This window comes from Ursus americanus, chromosome 12 (assembly GCF_024610735.1).
Source record: "Ursus americanus isolate L20-20 chromosome 12, mUrsAme1.1.p, whole genome shotgun sequence".
Classification (NCBI taxonomy): domain Eukaryota; kingdom Metazoa; phylum Chordata; class Mammalia; order Carnivora; family Ursidae; genus Ursus; species Ursus americanus.
In genome coordinates this window covers 5300369-5319728 of record NC_142138.1, presented here as the reverse complement: position 1 = coordinate 5319728, position 19360 = coordinate 5300369, and the positions used below count along the sequence as shown (strand labels likewise).

The following is a 19360-nucleotide window of genomic DNA, read 5'->3' as shown; positions in this document are numbered from 1 at the left end:
TATGGGGTGTCCAGACTGAGCAAACCTAGGGTTCTTAGTGGCCAACAAAAACCAAAAACTGTTTGTGGATGAATAATTGGCAGATTGGTTGATTGACTTGGGACTTAGAAAATAGATCTTGGGAGCACAGTGAGGGTCCCAGACTAAGTAGATTCACATTGGGAATTCCGGTTTGGGGGCCTCCCTTGAAATGACTCAGCCAGCCCACCACCAGCCAGGGACATGAATATGCTAATGGCAAGAAGAAGGTCCCTGGAACTTATCCTAATTTAGGATCCTCAAAAACCCAGCGGCATCCCCCTTATCACAGAGTTCCCCAAATGATGCTTTCCCCACAACATCCTCCATTCTCCCCTCCCAGTCCTGGGAGCCTGGGGGTGTTGGTCCTTTCCTTACCTGGGCCCAGCAGAGAAGGGCATGAAGGCGAAGGGGTGACGTGTGGCCACATTTTCAGGGGAAAAGCGCAGAGGGTCAAAGACCTGAGAGGACAAGGCTTGTTTAAATACCTGCCGAGCCCTGGGGAGGGTGACCTCCATAGCCTCCCACCCCATCTGACCTCCATGCCCAGGGATGTGGTACCTCAGGGTCAGGCCACACTGCGCTGTTCCTATGGAGGGCATAGATGTGCAGAGAAATGAGGCTGCCTGTGGGCAGAGCAAAGGCCTTGTAGCTAGGTGGTCCTGAGATAGCCTCACCCACTTCCTCCAGAGCCAGAATCCCCTAGTGTCCTTCTGAGCACCAGTCCCTGACTGAGCACTGCCAGTGATGGAGGGTTCATGACCACCCTCAAGACATCACAGTGCTTTTGGTCATCCTCATATCTACTTCCTCTAGCCCCAGCACTGGACACAGCACCTGACACAGACATTTGTGGAATGGGGAGAGAAAAAAGGAGGACTGAACCTACCTCACTGTGAGCTAGGACACGCAAGGTCTGTTACAACCCTTTGTGCTTTCAAATAATTGAAAGGAAATTACTATTCATGACATTATGCTATTAATAGTAACATCTACCATGCATTGGTGCATGTCGTGTGCCAGATACAGAGTTAAACAGTCCTTACAAAGCTACCACATACAGTTGTGAAGGTTGTGCCCTGCACATCATCACAGTCTATGTGAATGGAGCCTCTTGAAGTTGTTCAGCGCACAACCTACACGGTGGTACATGACAGCCCTGATGAATACTGTCTCTTTAATCCTGACAACAATCTTGTCAGGCAAATACTCTTCTTGCCCCCGTTTTACAGCAGAGGAAATAGAGGCTCGAGGTAGAGGGATTTACCCATACACTGTAGGACCAGGATTTGGTCCCAGGCCAAACACAAAGCCTGAGCTCTTTCCCACTGGTGCAAAGATTTGACCAAAGGCACAGAGACTATCAGAGAAGCATCCACAAGGACTCCAGTTCCACCCCCAAATCCACTCTAACTCACCCGCAGGTAGGGAGCGGCCATCCACAAAGCTGACAGGCTTGCTGAGCTGGCGTTATACCTGGGGCACAGGTGGGTAGAGGCGGAAGCTCTCCTTGATGCACATGGTCAAGTAGGTCATCTTCCCCAGATCATCCCTGCCAGCAATACAACCAGACCTTTCTGGAGATGCGGAGCAAGGGGCTTCCACAGGAGGGCAGGCTCCAGCCCCACCTTCCCCTTTTAACCACCATCGCACATCCAATAATGGGAGGGACACAAGTGCTCCAAGTGCCCAGACCAGATTGAACATGGGGTAACCACTCCAACCCAGGGGTTCTGGCTCCAGTTTTCCTTTTTTTTTTTTTACTTTTTTTCTGGCTCCATTTTTCTCCATCTCTCCCTCATCTTCACTGCTACGAAGGGAAGGCACAGGACCCTAGAGCTGTATGAACACCCAGCCATCAAGACAAAGCCATTCCTGTGTTTCTTAAGGCCCCACAGAAGCCCCACAAGGGACAATTCTTTAGGTTCCACTTGGTTTCTCCTGAGGTGGAAAAAAATAGGGGCTGATATTCATTGGTTGAATGAAGTAATAAGTGCATGAACAATGACAAGCTCAGGTAAAAAACAAAAATTATGTTTCTTTTTTCCCCTTTGCCACCAGGAAGCTCAGTCCCAAATGTGGTCCAATCATGACTATTGCTCAGAACTTTATTACAGAGCCCCAAACCCTAGGGCTTTTCCATCTAGTTTTCAAATTTTTTTTTTTAGATATACTTGACTTTATTAAAACTGGGATCTTGTATTCATCAAAAGACACCTTAAAGGGGTGCCTGGGTGGCTCAGTCGGTTAAGCGTCTGCCTTTGGCTGAGGTTGTGCTCCCAAGGTCCTGGGATCAAGCCCCACATTGGGCTCCCTGCTCAGCAGGGAGTCTGCTTCTCCCTCTCCCTCTGCCCCTCCTGCAGCTTGTGCGCGCTCTCTCTCTCTCTCACGCATGCTCACTCTCTCAAAAATAAATAAATAAAATCGTAAAAAGAAAAAAAGACACCTTAGAGGAGACGAACTGGCAGGTTACAAACTGGGAGAAGAGATTTTCAATTAGCATTAACAAAGTATTATACACCATACTCATTTTTTCTTTTGTGTTTTACTATAGTATTGAACAAGTGTCCTTGAAGTTGCTTCAAGTTCTAGATGAAACGAAGTGAAAATAATATAAATAAATATTTTAACTCCCTGCCCCTGGGCAGTGTTCCTTTTGTTACCTAACCTGGGATGCCCATTTCTCTCTTCCTTTGCTTATCTGAGTTTCACCCCTCCTTGGAAGGCCAGCTCAAGCCCCACCCCTTCTGATTCCTCTGCTTGCAACACAGGGCCTCTCAGCCTTACTCCATTCTGTGGTTTTCTCTAGAATTCTGGCTATGTGAATTTGTCTCCCTAAAAACATCCTAAGGGCAGCACCTTGGTTCCTTCTTCTCCTGTCCCCATATGCAAGCCAGGAGCACTGGCAATTGGTTGGACATGCTGGGAGGTTTCCAACATCCGGCCAATAAAAATGGGTGATGGAGACATCAGATCTCAGATCCTGAAATTACAGGTCAGTCTCCCTCAGGTGAGTCCAAAGTCTCTCCCATCGACTGAGCCTTTTCTGTGCTGTGTTGTGGGCCTAACCCTGTGCTGGAGGTAGCACAGGAGCCAGAGAGAAAGGTGAGGTGTGTGACAGGAGGCCAAGGCCTGAGGGGAGGAGGTAGGGAAAGAGGGACCTGCGGGAGAGTCCCAGAGATCACACAGGCTGCCAAGAGAGGTCAGCATCAGGAGGTATCATATCAGTGAGTTCAAGTTTGAGCCAAGAAACAGAGAACAATCGAAAGATTTTAAGTGATGGAGGTTGGAAAATGGCCTTTTCTTCTTCACCCCAGGCCAGAGGGAGGGTCACCTCCCCAGGTATCCCAGCTGTATTCATTCCCAATCCCCTCCTCTCTATCTTTCTTCCAGCGCCCACTATTTCATCCAGCAACCCAGAAGGGCAATCAGGTTCTGCCAGCAGAGGGAGTCAGCACACAGGTCACTTGAGCAGAGGGATCAGGGAAGGTTTCCTGGAGTAGGAGGCATCCAAGCTGTGCCCAGAAGGACAGATAGGTTCCCCAGATTCCTATCTGTGAGTTGTCAACAACCTCCTGATGACAACTCATACCTGAAAATGGCTCCCCTGTGGGAGAATGGGCTCAGGGGTGTATCCCCCGAGCTCCCCTCAAAGCCACAGCACTGGAGGGAACAGGACAACTGCCAACACCCTCACCTGGCTTCCAGGATGGCTCTGCATCACCCGAAGATGACACGGGGCAGTGTAAGCACAGCGTATCCCTGGGACAGGGAAGCAGGACAGACTGGGCTCACCCGCAGCCTCGCTCACCACTGGAAGGAGTCCCGGTCCCCAAGGATCTTGCAGACCTCCTCCCGACAGCGATGCTGGTGCTCAGGGTACAGGGCCATGCAGTAGAGAAACCAGCAGATGCCACTGGTGGTGGTGTCATGGCCTTCAAACATGAATGTGTCCACCTCAGCCCGGAGATCTTTGTCTGACAACTTGATACCATTTTCATCCTGGGTTAGGGAAGGCATGATGGGACAGTCCAAGGCATTTGAGATAGGTACCAAGAAGACCTCATAACAGTTGTCAAATGAAGGTCTGAGGGAGGGAAGGAAAGCTCCTTTTGAGACTGGGGGGTTGAGACCTTTCCCAGATTCCTATCTGTCCTCCTAGGCACAGCTTGGATGCCTCCTACTCCAGGAAACCTTCCCTGATCTCTCTGCCCAAGTGACCTATGACCTTACCCAGCCCTAATTGTCAATTCTGCTCAGATAGTTACAGTCTAGTGGAGGCCAAGGCCAGGTCTTTCTCATCTTCTGCATGGAAACTAACCCAGGGTAGGGGGTAGTGAGTTTGAAGAGTGGATGAATAAAGGAATGAATGAATGAATGAATGAATGAATGAATGAATGAATGGCATCTAAGATTCTAAGATTCTTCAGTCTTTTTTTTTTTAAGATTTTATTTATTTATTTGACAGAGACAGCCAGCGAGAGAGGGAACACAAGCAGGGGGAGTGGGAGAGGAAGAAGCAGGCTCCCAACGGAGGAGCCTGATGTGGGGCTCGATCCCAGAACGCTGGGATCACGCCCTGAGCCGAAGGCAGACGCTTAACGACTGTGCCACCCAGGCGCCCCTAAGATTCTTCAGTCTTAGAAGTCTAGAATTGGTGGGCACCTGGGTGGCTCAGTCTGTTGAGCGTCTGACTCTTGATTTTGGCTCAGGTCATGACCTCAGGGTGGTGAGATAGACTGCATCCGGCTCTGTGCTGGGTGTGAAGCCTGCTTAGGATTCTACCTTTCCTCATCCCTCTACCCCTCCTTCCCACCCCTCCCTCTCTAAGGAAAAAAAAGTCTAAAATTGGTCTTTAGGACTTCTAGCATGTGACCCGACCTCCCTACATCTCCCACCAGTATCACAGCCAGGCACAACCTGCACCTTGCCGTCTCTGAGCCTCCTCACTCACCCGAGCCCCCAGAAGAATGTCCAGGAAGTCCAGGTGCCTCCGGCTCTGGATCTTCTCCCACTCTTTCTCATCCTTCAGGGCTGCCTTTCGTCCCCTGATGACGTGGTCTGGGCCAGGAGCACAGAGTGTCATTGCCTGGGGACCCATCCTCTACCCAAAGGGGGACAGAGACCCTGCAATGGCAGAGGTCCCAGAGGAGCCTGAAGGGGCTAGACTAGACCCTGGGCTTCCTGTGGCCGGGCTCTGCAGAAAAGGCTCACCTGTGTGGTCGTGGGCTGCCTGGCAGGCCCGCAGGAAGCGGCGGCCATGTGGGGTGAGCCAATAGACGAAGTCATTATGGTACTGGAAGGAATCAATGCGCTCCTGCATCAGCAGAGTGAGGTCTCTGACGGCCGAGTGGTAGCTACTGTCCCTACGCAGCAGAAGAGCAGGGAGGAGGGCTCAGATCCCGAACCACGGCACAGCCTGGGGCTCTCCACTCCAGAATTCAGCCCCAACCACAGTGCTTCCTGCCCTTCATCTCCCTGCCATTAAGCCTCCCCACTACAAGCAGAATCTGTCTCCCCACCACGGGCAAGGCCCAGCTCCCCCCACCCCCCGCCCAAGCTGGGGTTCCCTAGGGCAGGACTCCATGTCCTCTCAGACCAGGGCCCTGGAGTCCTGCCAACTGTGACCTCTGAGCTGGCCTGGGGAGAGACGGTGGTCAGCCCCGAGTACCCCCTGACCTGTGGTCCAGACTTCTGTCTCCTTTGCCAAAGGTGCACTTCATGAGTGAGTCCAGTGCCATATGGCCCACATCACAGAAGATGTCAAAGCTCTTACCCTCACGGGCCTTTTCTTCCCACTGGTCCTGGAGCCCAGAGATGGAGGGTAATGTCGGGAGTCATCTGGGCACCCAACCCCTGCCCTCAAGGACCCACAGCCTGTCCTCTCCCCCACGCACCAAGTACCTGGCCTGGCCTCCATCCCGCTGGAATGTGGGGGCGAGTGCTTCAGGCTAGGGTGGGATCAGGAGGCAGGACTGCACGGCACATACAGACACTAAGCCAGGCGGCCCACATAAGGGAAGAGGAGGGCTGAGAGGTGGGGATCTCCCCAGCATAGCCTGTGCATGGTCAGGCCTGCAGTGGTGCTGGGGAGGAGTTTTCTGCATGGGGAAAGACTAGCCTGGGTAATTTCTGGGCAGTATCCAGCCCTGAGACTCAGAACCTGAGCCCTGAACTTTGGCGTCGCTTTCAGAGTCGAGTTGCTGATGACATTATTTTAAGCAGTTGTGGTAGGCAGAGAATGAGGAGTCTGCTACAGGAGGAGCCTTACTGTGGCCTCTCAGAGGCCTTTGATCTAGGAAAAGGGAGGCCTGGGTCTCCCAGTGGACATAAGGGCAGGGCTGCCCGGCCACTTGGAGCCTCAGCTCCTGGTCAACGCCCAGCACACAGCAGGTGTCAGGCACAGCAAGGCTTGGCACTGACTACAGGCAGAACGGGGCCTCGAACTTAGCAAGTCTCCTCATGGCCCTCCCCCAGGGAAGATAGGAGGTGGGGAGGGGCTGGCCCAGCAGCTGCAGCCCCTAGGAGCCTGGCACTGGGAGCTCACCAGCATAGTGTGCGTGGAGTTGGTGAACACAGCCACATAGGGTTTTAACACATCATAGTGGAAGCCAGGGGTGAGCAGCTTGCGGTGCTCATACCACTTAGGCCCGTGGAGCACCAGGAGGCCTTTCCCTGGGGAAGAGATGGCAGAGGGAAAGCTGGTCAGTGCACACAATCCTGCCCCACCCCTGGCAGCCTGGGGCTCCCACCCGTCCTCCCAGCTGCACGTCCCAACCCAGCTCTGCTTTCCAGCCACCCAGGCTTGCAGCCTCTGGTAACACCAGCCTTGGCCCTACCATCATTCCCCTCCTCAGGCTTTTGCCTGGCCGGCACCACCAATACAATCTCCTGGGATCCTACTCCAGTGCCACCTATTCCAGAAAGCTCATCCTCATACTCATGTATTTTCCAGAGCCCTTGCTCTGCCTTTCCAGAGAAGAGGGCATACCCAGGAAGAGAAGGTACCTGAGCCCCACTTCCCCAGCCAGCTGGGAGCTCTCTTGCCTTTTCCCCTGTCTCCCCACTGAGCAGCTAAGTTTAGGAGGGGCACTTGGGGGCCAGGTGGTCCCATATGAGATAACAGACTGAGTGAGCACAAGGCAGAGAGGGATGGGACAGGGAAGGATCCTGGTAACCCAGCAACAAGAGCAGAGAAGGCAGGTGTCCACTCACCAATCCACTGGAGGAAGAAGTCATAGACATCTGCAGCCTTAGGGTCTGCAGGAGAAAGAGAATATCGGGTCATGCAGAAACTAGCAGATGCCCAGAGGAGGCTTATTGATCAATAGGACCAATAGGACCTCAGCTGCCCAGACTTAAGCTGCAGGCCCCAGGACTCCTCCCTGCTTGGAACCCTGAGGCCTTTGCTCTCAGGAAACCCCACCCTCTCCTGGGAGTCCTCACCCCCTCGGCTGTACACAGCTTTGGCATAGTCGGGCTCATAGATGTTCAGGAAGCCAAGGAACTGTCCAAGCCAGAGTGGGTGGGCATAAGGGAACTGGTGGGCCCAGGATACCACCTTGTCCAGGCTCCCCGTCTGCTGGATCTGAAATGGTGACAGAAGGCCAGGATACTCAGGAACATACTGTCAGCAGCCAGGCCCTAGGTCCCTGGGCAAGGAAGGCAGGAAGCTGCCCAGATAGAAACTGGGAGCATCCTTCCCTCCTCCTGCATCCTTCTCCCAGCCAGTCTCAGCCCTATACACCTTTGGGTTCAACCACCTCTCCAGCCCCAGAGACACCACTGTAAGTCCAAGCCATCCTCTTGCTGTGCCTGGGTGAGCTCAACAACCCCAAGCTGGCCAACCTGCTTCCATCTGGTTCCTGTCATCAGCCCTCTATCTATGCTGCTCCCAGAAAGAGCTCTCTTTCGGCATTAAAGCTGTTTTCATGAGAGTTGTAACACCAGCTCGCTGTGCAATGCAGTAATCTGCTCGATTCTGCACCCGTTATGTCATTTGACACACATTTTGCGGACCTACTATGTGCAGGGCACTGTCTAGGCTTCTCAGGGCATGAAACAGACCTGGTCCTACCCTTTCATTCCACGGGGCAGACCGATTATATTCAACTAAACAATTAAGGAGTGTAAATACACATGCTAGTAAGGGCCAAGAAGGAAGCAGACAGTGCTATGAGTGAGACTAGCAGGGAGACTCTGCTTAGACAGGGAGATCGGGGATGGCCCCTGGTTGGAGAGGACATTCGAGGTGAAACCCGGAGGATGAGAAGCAGCTGGCAGTGCGAAGAGCAAGGGACAGCATTCCCAGTAGAGCAAACAGCAAGCACAAAAGCTGTGGGGCAGGAAAATAGTGGTGTGTGCCCTTTGGGGGGATTCTTGCCACATCTACTCACCCAGTGGTGTTTTCTGTAAATGGAGCATACAATAAATACTTTTCTGAAACCTGATTTTTTTCTTTTAATGTGTCTTGTCCTTCTTTTCAAACTAGTGCATTTAAGTGCCCCTCAATATTTTTATTACTTTAATTGCACAGCATTCCATAATAGTGATGTACCATTATTTATTTATCCATTTTCCCCTATTTGGAGGGAATCTTCCAGAGATACAGCCAAAACCCGTCCATGGCCTGCCCACGGGCCTCAGAATAAGGTCTGAGCTCTGGAGTTTGTGAGGAGGTAGAGTCACGGCTGATCAGGGAGATGGGATGTGAACCCAAGAAAGCTGACTTCACAGCCTGCAATCTTTGGAGCTTGGAAGATCTGCATTTGAATATTGATTTCCCCTATTTTTTAGATGTGTGAACTTGGGCAAGGTCTTTGGGCTTTCTGCATCTTATTCTTTTCATCTGTAAAATGGGGTTGATAACTTACCTTATAGGATTATTTTGACATTAATTAAATCATGCCGGGCGTGTGTTATTAGTTGAGGTCACATGGCATTTAAAACCCTTCACTGATATATTGTATGGAAGGGCTTGGCACTGGATCCTGCACAAGGTAAGCACTTGACTGGTAGTTCCCTCCCCTTCAAGTCTATCTTTCCCCAACATCTTCCTCCTCCCTGCATCTCCTGCCATATCCTACTCCCAAATGCCCCCAAACTGCACTAAAGAATTCGCTCTGAACATGCCCTAAGATACTTCCACCTCTGGGTAAAGGATTAACTTAACCTTATCTCAAGTCACACGGGAAGCTGAGCTTGGGCTACACCCCCATCTCTGTTCCCCTGGAAGCCTGGTAAGTGCATGTGTCCTTCTCTGTTAGTGTCCACTCTGCTTTCTGGGGCCACCTGGGCTCCCACTGACTAGGGAAGTCCTGGGATTCCTCCCTGGTTCTGGTCCTACCCTTTCATTCCACAGGGCAGACCAATTATATTCAACTAAACAATTAAGGAGTGCAAATACACACAGTAGTAAGGGCTAAGAAGGAAGCAGACAGTGCTATGAGAGAGACTAGCAGGGAGACTCTGCTTAGAGAGGATCTGCTCCATCCAGGAGGGACATCCGTAGGTGCCCATGGGTGCTCTAGTCTCAGTCCTCCCTTACCTCACCTTGTGGGCACTGCCCCTCCCCACAAGACTGGGCAGCACCCAGCATATGCATAAGCCCCAGCCAATGTCAAGGACCACAAAGGTGTGTATTCAAAGCTAAAGGGTTAGGAGCAACTACCAGGAAGAAACAACAACAATTGAGATGAGGCAGCATCTCTGAAATAACCATAAAAAAATCATTTTTAAAAAATGGACTCACTTTACACAAACTCTTTGGGGTTAAGCAGAGAGCCATTGGGAGCCTGGAGGGAAGGGATCAAATGTGCAATGCTCCAAGGGGGAGACAGGTGATTTCCCCCAATCCTAATGACAAATAGGAGACTTCATTCTCCATCCCCTCTTTCAGAGACAAGTGTACCACTACAAATGTACATGTGAATACATGTGAACAGGTGTGAACACAACTCAGAAGGGACCCCTGGCACAAGAGAAGGAGTAGAGGGACTTTGGGTGAGACTGACATGGGTCCCTGTGACTCTCCTAGCCACCGCATGTTGGCTAAGAAGTGATGGTGGGCCTTGCCCAAAGTCACACAACCGTCAAGTCCAGGCCTTTCAGTTCCAAAACCTATGCAATGCCCCCAATACTCCCTATCTTCAGCACCAAGGATGAGCTCCAGCCCCAGGAATGACCAGGTTGGGGAAGCACAGGGAAACATCCAGATACCTAATAAGGCGGGAAGGTATGGGCCCAAGAAGTGCCCAAGTCCACAGGGATGGAGATATTGGTCCTCACCCCATATGAGTGGTTTTGCTCCCCTGAGTCAGATCCCCCAGGGATTCATGCATCCATTTAGTAAGTGGGCATGGAGTTCCCACTCAGTGCCAGACCTGATGCTAGCTCCTGGGGGAACAGTAGTGAACCAGACAAAGCCCTGCCCTCCCCAAGCTCACATTCCAAGTGGGAGAAAGGAAATAAACAGGAATAAGAGGCAGGGCTGCTACTCTAGACAGAGCTTGGAGGGTCAGGGAAGTCCTCTCTCAGGGGACATTTGAGCAGAGATCAGCAGAAACACCTTCTAGAAAGCCCCATAGCATTGGCCACTGTCTGCTTCTCAAAAGCTGTCTTTCCTCAACTGTTCCCCCTACCCCTCTGCTCCTTGCTCCCAGCAAATTAGCCTTGCTCTACTTCATGGATGAAACAGAAGCCATCAGATAAGAGGCCCCCAAAAGTCAACAATCAGACCTGAAGAACCCCTGACCTGCACCCAGCCTCCCCACCTTCCCTCTTCTTCCAGTAGAGGAGGTGCCCAAGCCCTGTCCAAGGCTAGTCCCTTTGGATTCCAACCCTCCCCTCGGGCACTTCACCCATCAGTCAGCCCCTCTCTCTCCCACATCACAGACCCCATCCTCTCTACTAGCTCCTTCCCATCTGCATTTAAAACGTGCTCAAGTCTCTCTCATGTACTAAAGGAAACAAAACTTCCCTTGGTTCTGCCCCCTCCTCTAGCTAACGCCTCATTTTCCTCCTCCTTTCATTACTTCTCAAAAGAACTGTCTCACTGTTTCACTTCCTCCCTCATTGGCCCCCACCACTTCTACACTGGTCTTGCTAATGTGACCAACGCCCTCTTGGGGGGTGAGCCCAGAAGCTTTCCAGCTGCTGTGACACACTCAAGTCCCCCCTTTTTTGAACTCTGTCCTAGATGTCCTCGCACCTCTCCTGACACAGCTCCTCCTCATCCATTATTTGTAAATAAAGACTGAGGCTCCACCAGATCCAGCCCTGGGCCTCTTCTTATGCTGCACCTTCTCCCTGGAGGCTCTCACCTACTCCCATGGCTTCCTTTGCCATCTACCTGAGACTGTTTCCAAAATTGACAGCACGTCCCAGTCTATCTTTCTCCTGAACTCGGGAAACATGACCGTCCATCCCCTGGACATCTTTATGTGAAACCCTCCAGGCCCCTCAGACCCAGCCTTTTCAAACATGAACACAGTATGTCTTCCCCCCAAATCTGCCCCTCCTCACATACCTAAGAATGGAACCGCCATCCACCCTGACACCAACCAGAAACATGGAATGGAGTGCATGCAAGGGACCTCACTGATACCCTTACATTTGCCTGCCTCTCCCACACCCACAATGCCAGGACAGCCTGCCCTACCTCTTACTCCTCCCCATCTCACTGTTCACTCCACTAACATCTGCTTGGATAGCTTCCTCAGCCTTGTCCTGCTCTGCCTGCCTCCTATTTGGCCTCTGCCAATCTAGCCACTATACCAAAGCCAATGTGATCTTTCTACCACACAAATCTGAGCTTGTCACTCCCTGGCTTGAAACCCTTCAATGGTTCCCTGCTGCACTCAGAATAAAGCCTTTCGGCATGGTCCACAAGGTCTTATGTGATCTGCCCCACCTTCTTCCAGCTTCATTCTCTCCATTCTCTTCTTCCTCTCACCACTCCAGAAGTATAGAGCTATGAGCACAGGCACACACTAGACCTTGAGAAACAAATATTTGTTGAACAAATTAAATTCCTACACACTCAATGCTCTTTCCAGCCTCTGTGCCTCTGCACAGGTAGTGTCCTCCACCCTTCCTTCCTTCCTTCCATGGACTGCTGCAGCCAGATCTTTCAGGCTCACTTCAGCATCCCTTGCCTGGGCCCACGGGTCTGGCACACTGTGCTGTGTTATCCATCTCTCTTACAGACCGGGTCACTCTCGGGCCAGCTATAGTCTTATTGCTTTATCCTCTGCCCTCAGCACAGGGTCAAACCCAGGGTTGTTGATCAGCTAGTTGCTTGAGAAAAGACAAAACTAATCTGGCTCCCAAAGACTGGGTTGATTTTGGTGGAAGGAAGAAGATGAAGAAATCAATTGCCTCAGAGTGTTTTGTAAGAAGAATCCCTCTATAGGGATTTAACACCTGACATCTGCCCAGCAGTTCACAAAGTAGTTATCTGTACTCTATCTTTTTCGATCCTTTTCTAACCCAACAAGGTAAAAATGCTTATCTGCATATTGTTGATGAGGAAAGGGAAACAGGGAAGAAGGATAATGAGGTCTCATCAATGTCTAGTGAATAGAAATGAGCCAGAGCTCCAAACCACAAGTCAGGGCTCCTCACCCCACAGTACAAGGTCAAGGGAACTGTCCCAGTGATGAGCGGGGCCAGACAAAAGGCCTATGCAGTCTCAGGGGATCACCTTCCTTGGGCTCGGACTGGCATTCTCCACTCCTCCCCTGACAACAGTCCAGATTCTCAGGCCCCTCCGAACCTCAGACCAATAACATGGCTGGGCACCTACTAAGTGCAAAGTCCTCTCTGGGCCCCAGAGTAGAAGAAGGAGGACCCTAGAGAATAAGACATGACCCCACCTCAAGGGGACACATTCTGAAAATTGAGGAGGATGATAGGTAGATGCTTCCAGGGCCCCTAGAGAGCGACCATAGACAAGAAGGAAGAAGTTAATCCTGATAGACAGTTCTGCCCCGCCCCCCCACCCCCACCCCCATCTTTCTTTTCCTATTCCCACCATCACTAGGCTAGGAATCAAACTTGCAGTCACTTTGTACAGACAGATCATGTCCTGCATGAAAAAGCACGAATCCTGTGCCCAGCCTTGGCTCAATTCGTGAGCTACTATGAGGACATAAGCAGATACCTTGCCTTTTCTTTGTTTGGAACCTCAGCTTTGTTTGGAAAAACAAACCCTACCCCTACCCTCCCCATTTCTCAGGCTCAGGTGTGGATCTGACAGAGCAGAAGTGACAAAGCCTGGAGGAATGCAGAGGTGTCAGGCCTGCTATGGTTCCCCAGGAAACCTTTGTAGGCCCAAGGGCAACCTCCCCTCCAGCCCTTGCCTGCTCTTCTTGGTGCCAAGACTCTCCAGATTCTTGTGTTAGAGCCAAGAAGCCAAGTTAAGCTGTGTTCCAAGGCCTCTATACACTCTAAAGGGGGAAGGGCATTTGTGGGAAGGAGGACAGCCAGCTCTGACATGGGGTAGATGAGCAAGGTCCCTGTCCTAGAGAAGCCCATGGGCTGAGACAAGCCTAGTTTTGGTGGAGGCAAGTAGTAGTGGAGAGATGTGAGAGGCAAAGGATGCCTCTCACACTCTCATTAGGGTCAGATCTCAACCTTCCCGTGACCCTCTTCTGTACTTAGCAAAGCCTCTCCTGAGCCCTGCCTGGTCTCTCCACTTGTCTTCTCCTTCACTGCCTCCTCTATCAAGACCCCTCCCTACTCCCCAGTGTTCACGACCCTGAGAGTACAGGGATGATTCAGAGTAGATCTCCATCCTCCAGAGGTCGTGGTCTAGTGGGCAAGAGGAACAAGTAAACAGAAAATGACAACCCAATGGGACAAATACTGAGATACAGAGCATGGGCAAGATCCTGGTTAGGCATCCCACCCAACCTGGAGCAGGAAAGGCCTTGGTGTCTGTTTTCCCCTCTAGACGGTAGGCTCCTTGAGAGCAGGGCCTGGGTCTGATTCAGCTCCCTAACCCATCTTTTCCTTTCCTGGGTTTCTCCAGGATACATGTAGGTTACTAAGCCATCCTAAGAGGGTAGTTATTTGTAGGGGCAAGATTAAGCCTGGGCAGTTCTCTCCTGGAGGTCAAGCTCATTCCCAGCATCAATCATGGAGGAGAGGCAATCCCTTAGACGGTGAAAGGGAAAAAGGTATTCGGGAGTAGGAGCCTTAGTCTCTGGCATTTATACCTGGGTTCCCAAACTTAGATGCACAACAAAACACTTGGAGAGGTTTTTAAATCCAGGTTCCTATCCTAGATATATAAAGAACTCTTACAGCTCAACAACAACAACAACAACAAAAGCCAAACAAACAGAAAACAATCCAATTTAAAAACGGACAGAGGACCTAAACAGACATTTTTCCAAAGAAGACATACAGATGGCCAACAGACACATGAAAAGATGCTCAACATCACTCATCATCAGGGAAATACAAAATCAACACTACAATGAGATACTACCTCACACCTGTCAGAATGGCTATTACTAAAAGAGAGGAAATAATAAGTCTTGGTCAGGATGTAGAGAAAAGGGAATGCTCATGCACAGTTGGTGGGAATGTATATTGGTACAGACACTATGGAAAACAGTATGGAGATTCCTCAAAAAATGAAAAATAGGAGTACCATACAATTTAGTAATTCCACTTCCGGATATTTACCCAAGGAAAATGAAAACACTAATTCAAAAAGATACATGACCCCAATGTTTCTTGCAGCATTATTTACAATAGCTAAGATAAAGAAGCAACTCAAGTGTCCATCAATAGATGAATGGATAAAGAAGACATGGTATATATACACAGTAGAATCTTACTGAGCCATATAAAAGAATGAAATCTTGCCATTCATTACAGCATGGATGAGCCTAAGAGGGTATTATACTAAGTGAAGTGGGTCAGACAGAGAAAAATAAATACCATATGTTTTCACTATGACTTCACCATGTGAAATCTAAAAAACAAAGCACACAAACCACTACAAAAAGAGAAACTGACTCATAAACACAGAGAACAAGCTAGTGGTTTCCAGAGGGGAAGGGGAGTAGAGGAATGGGCAAAATAGGTGAGGGGGATTAAGAGGTACAAACTTCCAGTTATAAAATAAATCAGCATGGGGGTGAAAAGTACAGCATAGGGAATATACTCAATAGTATTGTAATAACTTTGTATGGTGACGGATGATAACTACACTTAGTTCTAAAGAAATTTTTTTTTATTTAATGAAGGAAATTCTGCCATATACAACAACAACATGGATAAGCCTGCAGGGAAAAAATGTTTCATTAAAATAAATAAATACATTCAGATCACTAGTTCCAATATGTTAATTATAATCTCCAGGGACTGGGGGCCAAGGAATCTGCTTCTCCCAGTTGATTCCAGTGCAGGTGTTTCTTGCCTTATATTCAGAAAACTCTCATCTAGATCCCATGAAGGCAGGGAGCTAGAGGTGTTTCTGACAATGGGTGCTAAGGTGGTCCCCAGCACCCTGAGATAATAGAACGTCAAGCCAGGATCTGAACCCAGGAAGATGCCATGGCACTGAGCCAGCCCAGAGACGTGGCAGAGAGAACCCAGCTTTGGGGGCACCAACCATGTAGACGCTCTAGGGAGGGCTCTCAGGTAACAGCATTCATCTCTGCTCTCACTTTTATTTTCTTAAAATGGAAATCTTTATCCCGCACAGAACAAAGAGGACAGTGCTTAAGCTCTACACAAGATAGCCTAGTTCTGCTTGACTGTCTGGGGGTGGGGGTGGGGTCCCCAGTGCTATCACTGGGCCTTTAACAGAACTTTGTCTGAATCTTGAGCCTGAGAAGGATGAGAAGGAGTCTGTGAGCTACAAGGGCTCCCACTCCCAGCGCCAGCTCAGAAGGCAGGAGTGAAGGCGGAGAGCCAGCAGGAAAGCTGACAGGAAACCGTGACTCCCAGGACATCATCCCCCTGTCCAAGTGTAGGGATCCCCTCCACGGCCCCCGGGGTATTAGGCTGGATTCTCTGAAGGAAAGGAGGCTCTTTTCTTTCTCCAACCCCTTCTTCCTACGTACCTCCTGGGCGTGCCCGAAGAGCCAGTGGGTGGGGGGCCCTGGAAAACTCTCCATTGCCCTGGCCAGCATCTGCCTCCGCAGCAGCAGATGGATGAGCTTGAGGAGGCCTAAGACCAAGATCAATCCAGCAGCCCACAGGCCCAGACGGGAGACACTCAAGGAGAGCAAGACAGAAACCATGGCTGGAGTGGCATCCACCAAGGCTCTGGGCTGCTTCCTGCCATCCCCCAGTTCCTTTATACTGTGGACCCTGGCACCCTGCCAGCCTCCACCCCAAGTCACACCCTGCAACCAGCTACAACCCAGGCTGGGCGGAGCTCCAAACAGCAGAGAGAGCAGCTCCAAAAGTCACGGGAGGAGAGACAGCCTGGCTGACTCCTCTGAAAACTTGGCTGAAGAGAAACCAAGGGGTTGGGGTGCCTGGGTAGCGCAGTCGTTAAAGCGTCTGCCTTCCGCTCAGGGCGTGATCCCGGCGTTCTGGGATCGAGTCCCACATGGGGCTCCTCTGCTGGGAGCCTGCTTCTTCCTCTCTCACTCGCCTGCTCTGTACCCCCTCTCGCTGGCTGTCTCTCTGTCACATAAATAAATAAAATCTTTAAAAAAAAAAAAAAAAAAGAGAAACCAAGGGGTGGGCTTCAAAGAAACCAGGCAATGGGTCTGCCTCCTTGGTTGGGGGTGGGGGGAGAACAGAAGGCAATTCTGGGTGTAATCATCAGCATAATAATGCCCACTTTTTCACACAAGCACCTTATATGTCTCAGGAATTTCCTATCCACTATCTTGTTTAACCCAAATAAGGAAGTCTTAGCTACTCACTCTTTATTTATTTATTTATTTATTTATTTATTTATTTATTTTTTAAAAGGATTTTTTTTAAAGATTTTATTTATTTATTTGACAGAGACAGCCAGCGAGAAAGGGAACACAGGCAGGGGAGTGGGAGAGGAAGAAGCAGGCTCCTAGCAGAGGAGCCTGATGCGGGGCTCGGTCCCAGAACGCTGGGATCAAGCCTTGAGCCAAAGGCAGACACTTAACAACTGCACCACCCAGGCACCCCTACTCACTCTTTATACCCATTTTCCAGATAATGGAACAGCCTCAGCTTGCTTGTGCTTTCTTACAAGAAAGCTTCCTCTATCCTCTTCAATATGGACCTCTAGGAGGGCTTGCATTTATGCCAAGTTCATAAGGCTTTGAGTCTTTTTTTGTGAGGCAACTTCAGGGACAAAGTTCTAGCCCCAGAAGGGAGATCCTAGATCAGAAAAAAGTCAACTCCACCCCCAAGACCTTATACAAACTCAACACTTAGGAACATAGAATATTACTTTCAGGACAATGAGGAGAGATCATCAAATCTAATCACTCCTGGATCAATGGAGCAAAAGCCACTTTGGACCAGAGAGGGGCAGGGAATTGTCCGAGGTCTCACAGTAAGGCAATGGCAGCTCTCACTTTCCCAGGCCAGGGCTCGGTTGACGAACAATCTCATCCCAGGCCCCAGACTTGCCTGGGGAGAGTCAGCTGTGTCTCGCTCTGCTCTAGGGTTGGAACAGTCAGTGTCCCAGTGCAGATGTTTCAGATGAAGAGACTTGCATGCAGAGCGGTAGGCAGAGTTAAGGAATCAAACAAGATACGAAGTGGCAGCCGGGGACTAGCAACAGTGGCTGGAAAAAACCATTCCCTGAGCTGAACAAAGGGGAAGAAATAGCATTGCTGGAACCTGGTGGAGGCAGCTGTTGAAGGAGGCTTCAACAGGAAAAAGTGTGGCCAGAGGTGTGTTTCAGGAAGATCTTCCCCTCTGTGCATGTGCAGGGGCTCTGAGGGGGCCTGGGGCAGATGGGGTCCAGAGTCTGGGTTGGCAATCAGGACGGGGAAGTCAGAGGGAAGACCAGCAGGATGGATGTTTCTTAGGCCTCAGGGGTCCTACATACTTTGTCCTGCCACAAACATGGCCCTGCACCCATGGCCTATTTATCGCATACCCTGCTCTCTACTCCCTGGTTGAAATCTAGCAGCCATCTACACTTCTAAAGCCAAAGACAGGTCTCCACGTGGCCAGAATCGGAGACTGGGCCCTAGCCAACTCCCAACTCTCCCAGCTACCCCTCTAGCTACCTTGGCAGTGTGATTCTTGGAAGCCGGAACATACCTCCCTGCAGCTTCGCCCACTGGTCTGAGTGCTGCCCTCGAGGGCCCAGTAGAAAACTTCAGCTGTAAAGAACAACTTGATGAGAGCCCCCAATCCAGGTGCACACAGATTAAGGAGATGGAGATAAAACTCTGCCTGTATCCCCATGCTTCCCAATAGTCCTGCCTGCCCAGCAGCCGCACCCTCCCTCCACCTCAGAAACACCAGTTACAGCCAGTCTTCGAAATCTGCCCAACCAAGCTGCAGCTCTTTGATCTCTTCACTTTCTCCCTCCACGCCACTGAGTGCTTGGCTTCTCCTGAAACCTGCCCGTTCTGCTGCAAGCCCGAAGCCCCAGCTTGTCTCATCCCTCTCTTTGCTTGGCTGAGCCAGGACAGACAAGACACAAACACCGGATGAGTGCATGATCAGGCATATGAGTGAGGGTTCTGCAGACACTGTGTTTGCGGAAGTTGAGAGAACATTGGCAACGTGCACCCACTGAGTCACCCTGCCCCCACCCGCTCCATAAACACTCAAGGGAGGCTCTGTGTCAGGTCCTCTCTGCTTCCCCAGCACCAGCACAAAGGGGTACTTAATGAATACTTGTTTGTTGAATGGATGCTGAAGGGATTGGCTGCTATTGCAGGGGACGTGGGGAGGAGGTAGAAAATGTTGACTGGCCAATGCAAAATATATGGGAAATGCCCTACTGGTGCCCTTCTGGATGATGCTGTTGACACTTCCTCGTAGATGGGTCCCATCAGCTGCTCTTTGGTAAGGAGGCCAAAACTCACCACCATCCTCCACCTGACCCCCACTTCAATTTCCCCAGGATGTCAGGCCAACTAAGGGAGTGGTGAGTATGAAACTCTTGGTAGGGGAGAGATGAGATGCGATTACATTCGGGAAAAGAGTTGTGTCTAGAACATTCATTCTCCTTCTTGGCTGCACATTGGAATCACTGGGGAAGTTTTAAAAAAGTCCAGTGCTCTCGATGCATCCCCATCCTCTGTGCTTGCCCACACTTGTCTTTTCTGGTTACATGGCCTTCTACACAGAGGTGGGGTGAGGACCCTGAGAGTGTGCAATGTTCTGTGCATGGTGTAAATTCAGTGCACAGGTCAGGATG

At 50.5% G+C, this 19360-nt stretch overlaps 1 protein-coding gene across 1 annotated transcript in view; it reads right to left on the bottom strand.

Moving 5' to 3' along the window:
* CYP4B1 (cytochrome P450 family 4 subfamily B member 1) overlaps nucleotides 1-16296 on the bottom strand; it is a 28445-nt gene extending 12149 nt beyond the window's left edge. Inside the window, 11 exon segments of the mRNA XM_087865860.1 lie at nucleotides 397-479; nucleotides 580-644; nucleotides 1437-1570; nucleotides 3830-4020; nucleotides 4973-5079; nucleotides 5233-5384; nucleotides 5698-5822; nucleotides 6566-6693; nucleotides 7234-7278; nucleotides 7465-7606; nucleotides 16101-16296. Coding sequence (XP_087721986.1) covers nucleotides 397-479; nucleotides 580-644; nucleotides 1437-1570; nucleotides 3830-4020; nucleotides 4973-5079; nucleotides 5233-5384; nucleotides 5698-5822; nucleotides 6566-6693; nucleotides 7234-7278; nucleotides 7465-7606; nucleotides 16101-16280 — 1352 coding nt within the window. The 5' untranslated portion in view covers nucleotides 16281-16296.
* Nucleotides 16297-19360: the final 3064 nt, after the last annotated feature.